This window comes from Anolis carolinensis, chromosome 2 (assembly GCF_035594765.1).
Source record: "Anolis carolinensis isolate JA03-04 chromosome 2, rAnoCar3.1.pri, whole genome shotgun sequence".
Lineage (NCBI taxonomy): Eukaryota > Metazoa > Chordata > Lepidosauria > Squamata > Dactyloidae > Anolis > Anolis carolinensis.
The window spans coordinates 145,232,473-145,250,683 of record NC_085842.1 but is presented as its reverse complement, the minus strand read 5'-3'; the positions used below and the strand labels follow the sequence as shown (position 1 = coordinate 145,250,683).

Here is an 18,211-nt window from a genome sequence, read left to right as displayed (position 1 = left end):
GTATATTTATAATCTTATATTATCTGCTTAGAACTGGATTATATGAGGCACCTTCTACACAGCTGTCTAAAATGCACACTGAAGTGGATTATATGGCAGTGTGGACTCAAGATAATTCAGTTCAAAGCAGATAATATAAGATTATAAATGGGTTATATAGCTGTGTGGAAGGGCCTTGAGTCTACACTGCCATATAATCCAGTTAAAATCTGATAATCTGTATTTTATAGGAAGTGTGGAAGAGGCCTAGGTGAGGCCTAACTCTGCCTGTCCCCTGGGCTGCGTGGGTTGCTAGGAGACCAAGTGGGCGGAGCTTAGCCTTCTAACTGGCAGAAATTGGAGAAAAACAATTATTCCTCTACCTCTAATTAGGACTTTATTTTTCTTTTCTTTTTTGTTGTATCAACCTAGAGGCATGGATTAGGGTTGTGCTGTAAATTTTCTAGGTTGTGGGGTGTTTAGTTTTGTTGTTTTGTTGGTCGCCGGGATTCCATCACTCTTTTATATGTATAGATAACTGTTAGTAGACAAAGTCTGTGTAGTTTTTCCATGAAAAGGAACTTGAAATCATTTTGTCTTCCATTTTGATTCTTCCTTCAAATGCTAGGAAGAGCCCTGCTTGATCAAGCTAAAAGCCTGTGTAGTGAAGCATTCTGGACTATGGCTTGTATGTGAGAAAAAGTAGATATTATTGTTTTGATTTCAAATATAACATTTCCCCTGCATCTCTCCATGGATATTCTACTGTGAATGAAATACAATAATGCAATCAATAGCTGAGATATTTTAATGATAATATCTTTTGTGTTTTTATATTTATTTGTATTCTGTGTACATATTATCAATGTTATGTTGTTTATATGGTATTTCCTTCTAATTGTAGGATACCTTGACTTGCAGGTCTGGGTAAAATGTGGGAAATAATAATGTGAGTGAATCAAATTAACCCTGGAACCCATGTATTATAGATGACTTTGAGATGGCTGCTGATTTCTCCCCCTTTCCAAGGTGGCACTCACCTGTACCCAGATTTGGTGGACCACAGAGATTGGGATCTCCTTTGCCAGGTTGGAGGAAGGCTATGAGAATGCTATGAAGGAGTACTATAAGAAGCAGGTGACACAGCTGAACACTCTCATCACCATGCTCATTGGCCATCTCTCAAAGGGGGACAGGCAGAAGATCATGACCATCTGTACTATCGATGTACATGCTCGAGACGTGGTGGCCAAGATGATTGCTCAGAAGGTTTGTCACATGACATTAGCATCAGCCTTAATTCGAATTCGGGAGGGTGGGTGAGCTCCCTCTCTCAGCTCTAGCACCCCATGTGGGGACATGAGAGAAGCCTCCCACAAGGATGGTGAAACATCAAAACATCAGGGCATCCCCTGGGCAATTTCCTTGCAGACGGCCAATTCTCTCACACCAGAAGTGACTTGCAGTTTCTCAAGTCGCTCCTGACATACAAAAAAAAGCACCAGCCCTTTGATCATAGTTGTCTTAGACCAATTACAGTCCTCTCTTGGGGAATTTTCTTTGGCTAGGGAGATCTCTCATGTGACATTGCCACTTCCCTGTGTTTTATTTACAAACATAACAGTTCAGGGTTGCTGCAGCATGGAAGACTTGGCAGGGCTATTATTACAACTATGATCAAGATTTACCTTTTTCTCCTTACCCTTACTGATTTTTATATGCATTTTTCTATTATTTTCTTACAGGTGGACAATGCACAGGTGTTCCTTTGGCTGTCACAACTCCGTCATCGCTGGGCAGATGAGGAGAAGCACTGCTATGCAAACATTTGTGATGCCCAGTTCCTTTATTCCTATGAATACCTTGGGAACACACCACGGTTGGTCATCACTCCACTGACAGACAGGTGAGAGCATGGGAAGCTTCACGTGAGATAAGATTTTCCCGCTAATTTTGGGGGAAGTGAAGTTTGTTGATGATGATGATGATGATGACATAGCTTTAGTTTTGTAGTATGTTGGAGCATTTTTTCCTTTTGTCAAAATCTGCTGGTCCTGAGGCATACAGGATTTGTATTATGCCATTGTATATTTTGGGACTTGATCATCTATGTTTTTGGTATCCATGGGGTTCTGGTATCAGCTTCCCAGCAGATACCAAGGGCCTATTTAATTTGGTTTAGTAATTCATGTGCATCATAAAGATGAGTCTTTTTATTCCAAAACATTTCTATCTTTAATACATTTTCAGTTTCTTAAGATCAGGAAGAGAAGCCACTAAGTTGGATATCAAAACAAGGTAGTTTACAAGGTGGGCTTTCTTTCCTCAGAGCCTTAAAGAAGGTCACAATTAGGATTAGGAGACACTCAAAAACTGCTTCCTAATAATGTTCCGTTGTGACATTATGTTTACTGGAAAAAATGTTTCAGATTTCACCTACATTATGGGAAAGAGAACACAGCCAGTACAGCTGGTCTAGCCACAAGGAATCTCAGAGTGTTCCCGGGTGGCTTTCTTTACTGCAGGTTCCTTTGATTCACTTGACCCCTCAATGTCCACAGACTACTCCAGACTTCCATGGTCATTATCCATGTATAAAACATATGTAAGAAAGAAATGCACATTCTAAAAAAAATATCTTTTGCAACTGCCTGGATTATTGGGTTGGATGCTGACTGTGTGTACAACTGACATGACTCCTATTATTCTTTTCTCCCCTCTTTGAATATGGAAGATGCTATATCACCCTCACTCAGTCCTTGCACCTTACTATGAGTGGAGCTCCTGCTGGACCAGCTGGCACAGGGAAGACTGAGACCACCAAAGATCTGGGCCGAGCTCTTGGCATCATGGTGTATGTTTTCAACTGTTCAGAGCAAATGGATTACAAGGTAATGGTACAGATAGAGTTAACTTTCTTATTTTATCTTTTTTTTTTGTAAACATTTTGTTAGCATGTGTACAAGTTGTAACAGTGCATTGGATGTTTATATCATTTATGTATTTAACACACAAGGAAAGGGAACAAACACCAGGAAACAAAGGAAAAGATTATCAGCAAACATTGGGCTAGAAGGATGAAATATTTTGTGGTCAACGAATCCTTGTTTGAACAAAGTCTGTGTTCTTTTATAAAAGATTTTGGAAGTTTGAAGAAGAAGTGCCATAAAGTGCCCTTCCAGAATGCTTTCTGCCCAGGTGGAGGTTGATGCTGCTTAGAATGTTAATTTACATATTCAATAAAGACAAATCAATCCTCTGGAAATGTGTTGTTTCTCACTTGTCCATTATATTGCTTAGTTGTGTAGGAAAATTAACTTTCCTAAAGGCTGTTTCATAAAAGACAGTTTCTTTTGTTGTTTCTATGTGGAAAAATAAATATAAAGATTTTTCTTGAAATTGTGTTATTTTGATCTGGGGAGGACAGGATATCTAAAACTATACAGAAATTATTGCTGCATTTTGCAGGTGGAGAGGAATTGTGTTTAGGTTTAATTTTGATAAATTGCCCTTGGATATATTCTACATTCTCTCTCTTTTATCTTCTTTTTGGAGGTTAACTCAACTGGGAAACTGCTTTGAAATGAATAGGATTGATTCAAAAATATGGCTATGTTATTTTGATTTAAAGTTGTATTTTCTCATCAAACTGAACTCTTCTGGGTAGATTTCCTCCCCATGGCTTATTTTGCTACCAGTTCCAAATACCAAGACTTTTATTGTTTTTCTTATAGACAATTTCCTGTCACATTTTTTTATTCTGAAAGAGGTGGTTTTTCTACTTCAAAAATGTTTTTGGGACCGCTCTCCCCCCCTCGTGGGAAGTGAGAGTTGTTTTCTGAATCTGACTTCTAACCTTCTTTGACTGTATTGATGCTGCAAGCCCAGACAACTATGTCACCATGGGTTAGCCTCAGGCTTGAGAGATCTGCTTTATTTCTGGATTTTTAAAGTAGGATTTGAGGGTCCATAATCAGGAATCAGGTTCAAATAGAAATAAGGTAAAGAGTGTCTCTGGACATATATTCAGTCCACAAATATTATTTTTTGTGGAAGATCTGATGTCGCAAAAATTTTGTTTCACAAAAATTCACTCTCATTCCTCCCTCACTGTGCCTTTTTGTTTCAGCTGCAAAATTTTGGTGGAGAAGCAGGAAAGACTTTTTGTGAGCCTCGCACACTTCTGACTCATAAGTGAACTTACTGTATTACTTGGTGTTTTAAGAAACACTTTATTGAGCTGCCTAGGTGGATCATCATTCTTTCTCATTTGATCTAGGAAGCAGCTCCAGAGGTTTTTCATCAACATTTTTTTTGGATCAGCATTACCCCAGGCAGCCAGGCAGCAGCTGATCATCACCAATAACCTTTAAATAGATGTGTTGTACGCATGCAATAATAATGTGTGATAGAGACCCTCATTCAGGTTCAGCGCTACTGTAATTTGCTTCTGTCTTCCATTCTACTTACTGCTCTTTGATAAGTGTCTACAGAACTTTCTGTATTGCTTACAAGTTTGGAAATAGATTATGCACTTTTTTACTGAAATGAATTCTGTCGGTAATTTTGACTATTGTGTGTCTCTGTTGCAGTCATGCGGGAACATTTACAAAGGTCTTTCTCAGACTGGTGCTTGGGGCTGTTTTGATGAGTTCAACAGAATCTCTGTAGAGGTTCTGTCAGTGGTAGCTGTACAGGTAAGTAACAGGTGCCCTTTCAAGACAGTAACAAAGGTATATTCTGACAGGATTGTGAGTCCAAAGTATAGTTTACCATGCTCTTTGAGATTTTTATTCTGTTTTTCTAAACTTCTGTTCCTTCCAATTTTCTTTTTCCAAGTACTCGTGTATCCAAAAGTGGATTCAATATAAACATGCACCAGATTAAAATAATAATAATGTCAGGATGTATTGATTCCACAAGTAAGAGAAATTGGCATGTAAATTACAAAGGAGCTGTTCACAGATAGTCCATCAGCCTAAAATAATTGTGAAAGGGTCATTTTGTTCACAGGGTATCAATATTACAGTAAGGCTGCACTGAATTGTTAATAGATAAGGGTTTCTCATGCACTAACTAGCTTCTCACACCTATAGTTGGGGATGGGAACTAGTGAGTTTTGATGCCACTGTCTTTCAGTTTCTCATCTTCAAGTTAGAGGAAATGGAGGGATTTTACTGTAGTTGTTTCTGGTTAGATGTGGAGTGAGTCTAGCCCCAGTTTAGAACATAGGGATGATAAAACAACCTTCTAAATGCTGGAGAAGATAGCATAATCTTTTTTTTTTTAAATAAATTTTTATTGAGTGTTGCAAACATAAAATAGTTAAAAAGTAAAACCACCGTAGTGGATTTTGGGGGAGGGGGGGGGGGAGGGAAGGATTTGCACAATTGTTGCTTTCTGTTTCCTCTGCCAGGCTCTGCTCATTTGAGCTGTCCTTATATTATTTTTGCAATCATAAGCTATGCATCTCTAGTCTTCCTTTGTGGTTCTTCTTTCCTTCCATTCTTTATACATTTCCCTTTTCCTTTTCTGTAATTTCTCAGGTTTATTGTGCAGCCAGATTTGCTTTTTCAGATTTTTTTCCCCATTTTTCTTCTTTAATGGAATTGCTTGTGATTGTGCTTTAGCATCAAATCTCACCCATGCTGGGTGTTTTTTTCCTTTAGCATCTCTAGCCATAGGATTCTGTCCAATATTTTCCTCAGCTTGATAAAATCAGCTTTTATGAAATCCAGGTCTCATGTTTAACTAGACTCTTTGTTGCCCTGTCCCACAATCACAAATTTAATAATTACATGGTCAGTTCCACCTAAAAATACCAACTGCTGTGATTCCAGTGATAAATCCTCCCTGTAGTTTAAAGTCCAAGAGTGCTGCTCTCTTGGTCCTTTTTGATCATTTGCATAGATTTCGGAATAAGTGAATATGTCTGACATATAATGCTATTCCCCTTACTTGTCCATCTCTTAGTTTATCAGACTATCTCCCTCAATTGCTATGTTCCACTTATGGGAGGCATCCCAAAAAGTCTCTGTTATACCCATAAAGTCATATTTACCTTCCTGCACTAGAACCTCAATCTCATATTTTTTGTTTTTGATACTCTTCACATTGGTATATAAACATAGAGAACCTAATTTGTTCACATCTTTTATTTTACTGCAAGTTGCTCCTATTCTTCTCCTTAGCTTTAGAATTCACATTCTTGTGTCCAGAACTTGCCTCTGGACCAGTGGTTCTCAACCTGGGGTCTCTAGATGTTTTTGGCCTTCAACTCCCAGAAATCCTAATAGCTGGTAAACTGGGATTTCTGGGAGTTGTAGGCCAAAAACATCTGGGGACCCCAGGTTGAGAACCACTGCTCTGGACAGAGCTATCACCTAGAGCAGGGGTCCTCAAACTTTTTAAGCCGAGGGCTGGTCCACAATCCTTCAGACTGTGGAGGGGCCCAATTATCATTTGAAAATAAAATACAAACAAATTCCGATGCACATGTCTTATTTGTAGTGCAAAAACAACAAGAACAAGAACAATGAAAGAACAATACATTATTTAAAAATAAAAACAATTTTAACCAACATACATTTATCAGGATTTCAATGGGAAGTGTGATCCTGCTTCTGGCCAATGAGATAGTCAAGTTAATTAAGGTTGTTGTTGTTGTTGTTGTTGTTGTTGTGTGCCTTCAAGTCATTTCAGACTTTGGGCGAGCCTAAGTCTAAAATTTATTTATTATTATTTATTTATTTACTGCATTTATTTACTACATTTGTATCACACCTTTCTCACCCCAAAGGGGACTCAGAGTGGCTTACAAATTATATGTACATACGATATGTTATATTATTAGCATAGCACAATATTAGCATTATATATTACTATACTGAACTATATATTAGAAAGATTGGAGTATCTTCATAATTTTTCTCAGAAATTGTATCTGACCCTAATTTGATAATAGATATTTACTATTGTAATTTTTTAATTTTCTATTTAGGCTTTTAAGAGTAGGTATCTCCCTTCCCTATCTTTGAGATGATCCAGGACACCTATATAATTTTTTTTCTCTTTAAAATTACTGTTCCCCTTAATTTTTTGGTCCCTCTAGCCCAGGGGTCCCCAAACTAAGGCCCGCGGGCCACATGAGGCCCCCTGAGGCCATCTATCCGGCCCGCGGCCTACCCTGGTCGGGAGGGAGGAACAGCCAAGAGGAGGAAGGCTGCTGCTGCTACTGTACTGCTTCTTCTTAAGCGGTGCTGCTTCTTCTGGCTTGGCAGCAGGCGAGCAGAGGAGGGACTTTAGGACCTGCTCGCTCTCCTCCTTTTCCTCGCCTTCCTTCCTCTTCTCCCGAAGCAGCCTCCACCATCGCTTTGGAAGAGAAGGCAGGAGAGGAATAGGAATAGGAGGACAACGATGAGCGGGCCCTCCTCTGCCCGCCGCTTTGGAAGATGAGGAAGAAAGGAGAGGAAAAGGAGAACGGCGAGTGGGCCCCTAAAGTCCCTCCCCCGCCCGCTGCTTCAGTCATCAAGACAAACATTGTTTTGAAGGCTTTCATGGCTGGGATCACTGGGCTGCTGTGAGTTTTCCGGGCTGTCTGGCCATGCTCCAGAAGCATTCTGTCCTGACATTTCACCCACATCTATGGAAGGCATCCTCAGAGGCTCTGAGGATGCCTGCCATAGATGTGGGCGAAATGTCAGTGGAGAATGCTTCTGGAGCATAGCCAGACAGGCTGTAAAACTCACAACAACCTTTCTTAACAATCACTAAACGCCTTCCAATTCAAGAAGAACACAGAATTTCAACCCATATCAGACAGGAATCAACTAGGGGCATTTAGCATGTCAAAAATTGCTATAAAATAATTTAAAATTGGTTGTATAACATAATTATACAATTCTCCTCCCACACTGCAATAGATTAAGAGGAAATTAAAAGTTGAAAATTAATATAAAAACTGCAAGGGAAAATAGGATAAAACAAAATAATATGAAATCAAACTTTTGGGGGAAAGCCACAAAAGCCACAGGCGTCTTTCCCAGACTGGGTTAAACAAAGCTGCTTCTAGTAAGTCAATCCAGGAAATGCAGTATATTGACACAGTGGAGGTGTCCAGGCAAAGGTGATCAACATGGGAAATGGTTATAAACCAAACTATAGATCCCAGTGTTTCATAGGATGGAACCAAGGCAGGTAAAGTGACATCACTCTGCTATAATTACGCAATGCATTTAGCCACTAAGGGCCCTTCCACACAGCCATGTGACCCACAATATCAAGGCAGATAATCAAGGCAGGTTATCTGGGTCCACACTGGCATATAACCCAGTTCAAAGCAAATAATGTGGGATTTTATACAGCTGTGTGGAAGGGGCCTAAGTCACCTTTCTTCACATATTACAGGCCCTTCCACACAGCCCTATATCCCAAAACATCAAGGCAGAAAATCCCACAATATCTGCTTTGAACTGGGTTATCTGAGTCCACACTCAGATAATGTGGGATTTTCTGCCTTGATATTCTGGGATATAGGGCTGTGTGGAAGGGGCCTTTGAAAAAAAGAGAAATACTGAGTTGAGCTTTATCATACATTTAAAATACTATTATTAGTATTTTTTGTTGTTGCTGCTGCTGCTGTTGTAATAGTAGTCATACAGCAGTATTCCTAAAGGAAACACATTGCTAAATTTCTTTGAAGCTGTGAGGTCTGTTGGAAACTAGGCAAGGAAGGTTTATATATCTGTGGAAGGTCCAGGGTGGGAGAAAAAAACTCATCTCTGTTAAAGGCCAATGTGAATGTTTCAATTGACCACCTTGATTAATATTGAAAAGCCTTGCAGCTTCAAGGCCTGGCTGATTCCTGCCTGGGGGATCAAATATGGAACTGGACATTGACCATCTTATTAGCCAAAAGCAGGCTCATGAGATAGGTGTAGTGTGCATATACATTTGTTCGTAGTTTGTTTAAAAAACTGTAGTCCGGCCCTCCAACAGTCTGAGGGACAGTAAACTGGCCCCCAGTTTAAAAAGTTTGGGGCTCTAGCCTCAGCTAATGTTCCCCATAAGTTGGAGTTCAAAAGTGGTTGTTCATTTGATCTAGACTTATGTGTTTCCTGAATACATAAAATATGAACCCCTTCTGCCTTAGCTAATCTCTGTAGTATTTTTTTTTAATTTGAAGCCAGTCCATTTGCATTTAAAGATATCACCTTAATATTAATAATATCTTCCAAGGCACACCTTATTTTGTGTTCATGAAAGTTTTCTTTATCTATGAATATGTGGTTCCCCTCCTCCCCTGTAAGGAGAGACTTTGTATTTGAGAGAAATCTTCGCTGTCTCTCCTTGTGCATCTGACTCCTGCATTCCCGAATTTCACCCCCTGCCTCCGTATACATTCTTTAATGTCTGTCGTGTTAATTGCAATATTTAAGCTTGTACGCCAGCTCACTAGAGGTTTAACCAAGTCTTTCACCACCACATCCTCAGTGATTCCAAATATCTCTAGGTTATACCTTCTCAACCATCTTTTTTTTTGCTTCTTATTTGTTTTCTTAGCCTTCGGCTGGGCTATAAATCTAAAGTTTGGAGAGAGGAGGTTATTGAGGCATCTGTTATCTTAAACGCATGCACAAGGAGTCAGTTTGAATGTGTTTTTTTTCACCATTCTTTTGCCAAAGACTTTCTTCATGATCTTTGTGAGATGCAGCCCATCTGTAACTAATATCCTTGGCCTAAAAGTAAAGACCATGGTCCTGGAAACCAGACTTCTCCCTTCAATGCCATATGTATAGCCAATAATTCACCTAAAATATCTTCCTGTCATTATATGGTCCTCTACCTTCACTGATTAAACTACCACTTGCACCCCCAAATCCTTTACTTTCTGACTCAGGACTTCAAAGTCCAAGGTGATCTGGTCAATAATGCTCTTTACAATGTTAGTGGTGTCCACATGAATAAGGGGAAAAGGTACTGATTGCTTTGGCAAGTTGTCAGCGACATCCCTAATGCAAGTATCAGGGAGACAGCATTCCTCCCAATGTATCTTCTCAGAGTGGCACACCATTCTTTCATTCCTTGAGCAGTAGTAAATGATTATGTTGACTTCTTCCTTGACTTGCGTTGTCCTTTTTCTCCTGTTTGATTATATTCATCACTATTATCTTCAAGATTGTGTAGGAACCAGTTTCTTGGTTGGGTTGGTTTTGAACCCCTTGTGTATGGTCTACTTCTGACAGTGACAGTCCTTTAGGGTGCTTCCCCAGTGAAGTCCTTTTTACTTACCTTGCCAATTTCTTCCTGTTGATTCTGCAGAATCAATTCTTCCTCTGTTTTATCCAGGAAGCTCTCGTGTTCTCTGATGTATACTGAATAGTGTCAATACACTGCTGAAGTGCACTAACCTTCTCTTCCAAGAGAATCAGCAGTTGGACTTGCTGCAAATCTAGTCTGGCAAGTAAATATACATTACTGCCACACTGCAGCAGATGGTTATAGAGCCGTCTGACTCCATGCCTACAGTTGGTTTTCCCCACTTAGAGATTATATTAACACTTTGAAATACAACTATACATACCACTGGCTCAAATCTTGCTTTCTCTCCTAATCTGGCTTTCTTTCCCCTCACAGTGACTTTAGCAAAGGCTCCTAGGACAGAAATGCAGATAAGCTGATTGCAGAGCAATTGCAATCCATATGAGGTTTTTGTACTTGGTGAAGTCATGATCCCATATTGGCTTTTTTAGTGTGATGGAAATTCTTAAGGTAGTCTGCCACTACTACATTTTCTGGATCAAAGTGCATTTTAAGGCAGTAAGTCATGGATCCAAAGTATAAGAGTGAAGATGTGCTGGACTGCTTATTCAATAAGTCTCTATGTCCATAGTGATGATCTGCATGTAATCAAAGCTTGAAATGTTATAAAAATTAACTCTTATCATATTGGCTAATTCCCTGATATATGTATCAGAATCCAGTAGTATTAGAAACACTTATGTGATTCATCAACGAAAAATGGAACTTCTATATATCTATTGCATATACTATAGTCAGCTGCCTGGGCAGGGAAACTGGATTTGTTTCTGCGTCTAACTTCACTCTGTTGAGCTTGTTAGCATGCACAGACCAGGAAATAATTTAGAATATCATTAAGGAGAAGGGAGGTAATCAATGCAGCTATTCTCTATTGGTTTGACTATTCAGGTAAAATAATCAGTGTCACTGTGAATTTATCACCATGGTTTAAATATGTTTGGGAATATAAAAACTATTTGGATGTGCTTCTTTATGAAGCATGAAAATATCTGAATTGTAATTTAAATGTTCCTATTTGAATACAGACGATTAATATTGAGGTTAAGTTTATAATGTTGAAGCTGGTTCTTTCCTCATCTTGGAAAATAGCTCAACTGAAAAAAATCATAACATTAAGCTTTACAAAGGTAATAGCTGATTGCTAAATCCAGGACAAAACAAGAAAGTGTAAAGATACTTAGTAAGTACAAGTATGTTGTCTGAGATGCTTTGCTCTTGCCACTAAACATTCAAGGCATCAGTTCACAAAATCTCACTTAACTCTGAGGTCAATTAAAATGATACCCTTGATAACTAGAATATGTAGATATAATATTGTGGTGTTTTATTTAATAAGGTTTTTCCATGAATATGGAAGGTGGGTATGCCATTACGCATTAAGATAGATGTATGCTGTTGTAAAATATATTGAGACACGTTTTAGATGCCATGAACAATTTGCATTTTTTTTTCTTAGTGTCAATTAATCTTTGCAGCTATCTCAGCCTAGACTCATTTGAAATAGTTCTCGTTTCAATATGACTGCAGCAATGTCAGCAGCTTTCTCATTTCTGCTTCTATGAACTCATGATAGATATTGTTGCTGGATTGCAAAGTGTATGAGAATTTCTTGTGCCAGCAATCAAATCCTGCCAATACTGGTCTAGGATCTTTGGTCTAACATTTTTGTTTCAAATAACCACAAAGGCCATTGCTAGAATCAAAGTTCGGTACACATTAAAGCTGTCTATAGGAACAGCGTCCTACAGGGTAACAACCACACTTAGAACCTTCTCACATTTCTGAGACTGTTTGAGAATGATTTTGAACGGGTACTATCATGTGAAATCTGCCTCATTTTGGGAATCTGTCTTCAAAGCGTCGTAGAAATTGATTATTTGCAGATGGAATTCTAATTACTTTTTTGAAATACTACGGATTCTTCCATTGCTGACACGCCGTTTTTGTGTGTGATAGGAAAATCTGTATACATACCATCAGCAACTATACTTTTTAAAAGGCTGTAGAGTGATGTAGGGGGTGTTTTCAATGGATTGGGAGGAGCCAACCTTCCCTGGTCTGATAAACCAAAGTGCAGTATTTTCAAATAATAATAATAATAATAATAATAATAATAATAATAATAATAATAATAATAATAATCAGGTATAATGAGGAGAATATGGCTCCCATCTCAACACAGTATGCATCCAGTCCTAAAAAAATATGGGATGCATACTAATATAAATGGATCATATCCCAGTGTGATAAGATCCTAACACTGTTCTTCATATTTCTAAGTCATGTTGACTGTATCTTCAGTGATTAATTACACTCTGAATTCATTTAATGTCAGTGCTAAGCTGAAGGTGGTTTACCAAGGCTTAAAGAAATTGATTCACACCTGTTTTGGAAACTATAAGAAGAGAAGACGGTGGCTGGCATAGTTGTGATTTTTTTGTGACACTTGAAAGTTACAAGTCAATATTTGATGACTACACAGATTTTTTTTGCTATTGACACATTTCATGTTGAGCATTTTCCAAAAAGGGATTGAAAAATAAAGTTGCTAGTAATGCGACTACACATATCTATGTAGCTATGAGGCTACACTTGGAATAAAGTGTTTTTTGTTGCTCTGTCTCAAAAAGAATATTATAATTATAGAAAAGCAAAATATTCCAGATGTTGGAGAACTTCTTTGAGGAAACACGAATGTATCTCCTCTCAATTTAGAGCAATTATTTCCAAGTTTTGATCTATTTCAACATAGACACATTACTTGAATTCTAGTGTGTACTACAATTTCCTTTTTATATGTTTAACTTTTAGTTAAATTTACTGGGCTAGTGTGCTGTAATGTTCTTATGAGCATTTCATTTTGTTCCCTCATTTTAGGTGAAAAGTATTCAGGATGCCATAAGAGACAAAAGACAGAATTTTAATTTCCTTGGGGAAGACATTAAATTGGTTCCTTCTGTTGGTATATTCATTACCATGAATCCTGGCTATGCAGGTCGTACAGAGCTGCCTGAGAATTTGAAAGCTCTTTTCAGGTAAAACAGAATTAATTTCTCGTAGATTGTATTATGTTTCTTACTGTAGCTGTAGTATGTGGAAGTGTTTACCTCATTCCTCCCTGAAGTAGTCCTGGTTGGACTTGTTCCCTTTTTTGAGAAGGAAATTTTAGACTATGTTGTAATCTACTAATAAATCATTAATTGGGGCTAGATTTTAATTTTTAGGCTCCATAGCCATTGGTATTGACCACATAGTCCATCACAGGTATCTTTCTTTTGCATTGGTGAGGGCCAGAGAAGTAGCCACAACGTGTTACTTCCAAGTTTTAACCAAGTTATTTTTAGTGTGTGAGTGAATGTGGCCAATCTGGGTCCAGAGTCCATAGGCCAGATAAAGTGCATAAATTTGTGCACTGAGTGTACTCCATCCTGGTCCTAACAATGCACACATGTAGGGATCTCACTTCTCCATGTCTATTTTGCAAAAGCTCCACTGTGAATATTAGGACAGTGTTCCAAATTAGGAAAAAGATCTTTTATGTTAAGGTGTTTTAACTGTGAGGTGCCTCGCCTCACTACGTGACATAATAATAATTTATTATATAGAACTGTTGTAAACCCCAGGAAAGCTATATTGTTCTTTGAATATTTGATCACTATGAGGTTGCAGAGCTGGTGTAAAATATCACTCACTACAGTGGATTAGTAATGGCTTTTCTGTCTTAGTCCAATCTCTGGTGCTGGATATTTCAGTTTGTTTACAATGAATTTTGAATAGAGATCAGCAAATACTTTGCATGACAGGAGACTCTAGGCCCAGCCCAGTCTTTATCTCTTAAAGGTTTTGTGTTTATAACATCCTGGAGCAGATGATACAAAAAACCCTTTATTTCCTGAAGCCTTGGAATGCTGTTGCCAGTGAGAGAAAATATTATGCTGGACAAGATGGAGCAGTTTTCTGAGCTGGGATCAGGCAATGTTTCCTTATTCAATTTGGTTACCTTATTTCTTAGGCCATGTGCAATGGTTGTACCAGACTTTGAACTGATCTGTGAAATCATGCTGGTGGCTGAAGGATTCATAGAAGCCAGGCTGTTAGCTAGGAAGTTCATAACCCTTTATCAGCTGTGCAAAGAACTTCTTTCAAAACAGGCAAGTATATTTCCTTAACTTGTATAATATCACGCAACAGCTCAATGTTAATTCTATGTACTCCTCAAATTATGTATCTCACCTATGTTCCTATTCTTCTCAACAGGCATTTTGAAGTGTCAAATGGGAACTGTTGTTCTCAGTGCTCTTTTTTCTTTTTAGATTAGTAATCCACAAATGAAAAAAATGTTTGGGTTTGGCTAATGCTGGAATTGAGATCTTCCAAGCAAAATTTCACACAATCTTTGTTTGGTTTCAACTCACTTTATCCCCTTCCTTTTGCTCCTTTCAGTTGCTAATTCTGTATTGCCTGTCTATCTGCCTATGAAACTCCCTAAAGTCCTTCCAGAAATAAAAGCTGGTGATCAAAGTAAAAATAAGATGAAGGCTAGTTTCTGCTACTTTGATAACATGCTGAGATCTGCAGATACCAGGCTAAATGAGATGCTTTGTTAAATATGTAGAGTGCAACTGAGGCTATCCTTCCGAGTGGACTGAACTAAGACTACTATAAATGGAGCAGGGAATGTTTAAATAAGGAGTGAGATGGTGTAGGTCTGCAAATCTCATCAGCCCTAGCTGGTATAGACAGTTGTGGGAAATCCTAGTAGCTGTAGTCAAACAACATTTGAGAAGTGCACAATCCCCAACCCAGGATCAAACCTTTTCACTTGTTTTAATTCAATCCCCACTCCAACCCACAGAAGCACATGTATGCACATAGGCACTCCAGGGATGCCAATGGAGAGCTTTGTATCCTATTTTAATCCCTGTGGCAGATGAAGGGGTAAAAATATGTTTGGAGTGTGTGTGTTATGATCCAAATTGTACTTACTTGAAAGGGGAAAAGTAGGTGAGGCTCAGTTGCATTCTGCTCATTTAGTATATTCTAAGGTTTGTACTTAGGTATGCATGAATTGTCTTTTTCCCCTTCCCCATCCAATTAGGACCATTATGACTGGGGTTTACGTGCGATTAAGTCAGTCCTGGTTGTTGCCGGATCCCTCAAGAGGGGAGACCCAGACCGCCCCGAAGACCAGGTCCTGATGCGCTCTCTGCGAGATTTCAATGTCCCGAAGATTGTGACGGATGACATGCCAGTATTCATGGGCCTGATAGGGGACCTCTTTCCTGCTTTGGATGTCCCCAGAAAGCGAGATCTCAGTTTTGAATCTTTTGTAAAGCAAGCTGTGCTGCATCTGAAGCTGCAACCAGAAGACAACTTTGTGCTCAAAGTAAGGCTGGGTTTTCATTCAACCAGCTTTTATATGATTGCTGGAGCTCTGGTGCTTCTTCCGTCATGGAACAAACTCCTCTGTATTCTCTAAAGAAATACACTGGTATTTCTGCCCACTGGTGTTTTCTAGTGTTCCTTGTAGGTAGGGTTTCTTCCCAGACCTGTAGCTTGATTTGTAAGCTTTCATCTTATGAAGAACTGTTCCACACTCCCAATATGGATGATGGGTGGTCCACTGAACTATAGAATCATAGAATCATAGAATCATAGAATAGTAGAGTTGGAAGAGACCTCAAGGGCCATCTAGTCCAACCCCCCGCTAAGAAGCAGGAAATCGCATTCAAAGCACCCCCGACAGATGGCCATCCAGCCTCTGCTTAAAAGCCTCCAAAGAAGGAGCCTCCACCACGGCCCGGGGGAGAGAGTTCCACTGCCGAACAGCCCTCACAGTGAGGAAGTTCTTCCTGATGTTCAGGTGGAATCTCCTTTCCTGTAGTTTGAAGCCATTGTTCCGTGTCCTAGTCTGCAGGGCAGCAGAAAATAAGCTTGCTCCCTCCTCCCTATGACTTCCCCTCACATATTTGTACATGGCTATCATGTCTCCTCTCAGCCTTCTCTTCTGCAGGCTAAACATGCCCAGCTCTTTAAGCCTCTCCTCATAGGGCTTGTTCTCCAGACCCTTAATCATTTTAGTTGCCCTCCTCTGCACGCTTTCCAGCTTATCAGCATCTCTCTTCATCTGCGGTGCCCAAAACTGGACACAGTATTCCAGGTGTGGTCTGACCAAGGCAGAATAGAGGGGGAGCATGACTTCCCTGGATCTAGACGTTATTCCCCTATTGATGCAGGCCAAAATCCCATTGGCTTTTTTAGCTGCCGCATCACATTGTAGGCTCATGTTTAACTTGTTGTCCACGAGGACTCCAAGATCTTTTTCGCACACACTGCTGTCAAGCCAGGCGTCCCCCATTCTGTATCTTTGATTTCCATTTTTTCTGCCGAAGTGAAGTATCTTGCATTTGTCCCTGTTGAACTTCATTTTGTTAGTTTCGGCCCATCTCTCTAGTCTGTCAAGATCGTTTTGAATTCTGCTCCTGTCTTCTGGAGTGTTAGCTATCCCTCCGAGTTTGGTGTCATCTGCAAACTTGATGATCGTGCCTTCTAACCCTTCGTCTAAGTCGTTAATAAAGATGTTGAACAGAACCGGGCCCAGGACGGAGCCCTGCGGCACTCCACTTGTCACTTCTTTCCATGATGAAGACGACGCATTGGTGAGCACCCTTTGGGTTCGTTCGCTTAGCCAATTACAGATCCACCTAACCGTAGTTTTGTCTAGCCCACATTTTACTAGTTTGTTTGCCAGAAGGTCGTGGGGGACTTTGTCGAAGGCCTTACTGAAATCTAGATATGCTACATCCACGGCATTCCCTGTATCGACCCAACTCGTAACTCTATCGAAAAAAGAGATCAGATTAGTCTGGCATGACTTGTTTTTGGTAAATCCGTGTTGACTATTAGCAATGACCGCATTTGTTTCTAAGTGTTTGCAGACCACTTCCTTAATGATCTTTTCCAGAATCTTGCCTGGTATTGATGTGAGGCTGACCGGACGGTAATTGTTTGGGTCGTTCTTTTTTCCCTTCTTGAAGATAGGGACCACATTCGCCCTCCTCCAATCTGCTGGGACTTCTCCTGTTCTCCAAGAACTCTCGAAGATGATTGCCAGTGGTTCTGAAATAACTTCCGCTAGTTCCTTCAATACTCTTGGATGTAGCTGATCTGGCCCTGGGGACTTGAATTCGTTTAGAGTGGCCAGGTGTTCCTGGACAACTTGTTTCCCTATTTGGGGTTGGATTTCCCCCAATCCTTCGTCCATTCCATGTTGCTGAGGTTGAAGATGGCTTTCTTTTTGTGAGAAGACCGAGGCAAAGAAGGCATTAAGCAGTTCTGCCTTTTCCCTATCCCCTGTCACCATCACCCCATCTACTCCTTGCAGTGGCCCTATCGCCTCCTTTTTCTTCCTTTTTCTACCAACATAAGCAAAAAAACCTTTTTTGTTGTTTTTTATGTCCCTGGCAAGCCTGAGCTCATTTTGCGCTTTAGCCTTGCGAACCTTTTCCCTACAGGAGTTGGCTATACGTTTGAATTCTTCTTTGGTGATTTCTCCCCTTTTCCACTTCTTGTGCATGTCACTTTTGAGCTTTAGCTCAGTTAGAAGTTCTTTGGACATCCATTCTGGCTTCTTTGCACTTGTCTTATTTTTCTTCTTTGTTGGCACTGTTTGCATTTGCGCCTTGAGTATTTCACTTTTGAAAAACTCCCATCCATCCTTAACTCCCTTGTTTTTTAATATCGGCGTCCATGGAATGCCGCTCAGTAATTCCTTCATTTTTTGGAAGTCAGCTCTCTTAAAGTCCAGAATGCGTGTTTGACTTGTCTTAGTTTCAGCATTCCTTTGTATTGCAAACTGCAGGAGCACATGGTCACTTGCCCCTAAGGATCCAACCACTTCAACTGTATTGAT

The 18,211-nt window shown here is 39.7% G+C and overlaps 1 protein-coding gene across 6 annotated transcripts in view; it reads left to right on the top strand.

The window, feature by feature from the left end:
- The window catches only part of dnah9 (dynein axonemal heavy chain 9), a 302,000-nt gene that overhangs the window by 62,255 nt on the left and 221,534 nt on the right, over window positions 1-18,211 (top strand). For all 6 annotated transcript variants that reach the window (XR_010003878.1, XM_062973996.1, XM_062973995.1 and 3 more), the window contains exons 25-31: window positions 1,009-1,248; window positions 1,725-1,885; window positions 2,714-2,870; window positions 4,572-4,676; window positions 13,177-13,334; window positions 14,312-14,450; window positions 15,398-15,685. Coding sequence is in view for 5 of the 6 variants with exons in the window: in XM_062973996.1 (XP_062830066.1) it covers window positions 1,009-1,248; window positions 1,725-1,885; window positions 2,714-2,870; window positions 4,572-4,676; window positions 13,177-13,334; window positions 14,312-14,450; window positions 15,398-15,685 (1,248 nt within the window). In the remaining variant the exon portion in view is untranslated. The remainder of the gene's footprint in view (window positions 1-1,008; window positions 1,249-1,724; window positions 1,886-2,713; window positions 2,871-4,571; window positions 4,677-13,176; window positions 13,335-14,311; window positions 14,451-15,397; window positions 15,686-18,211) is intronic.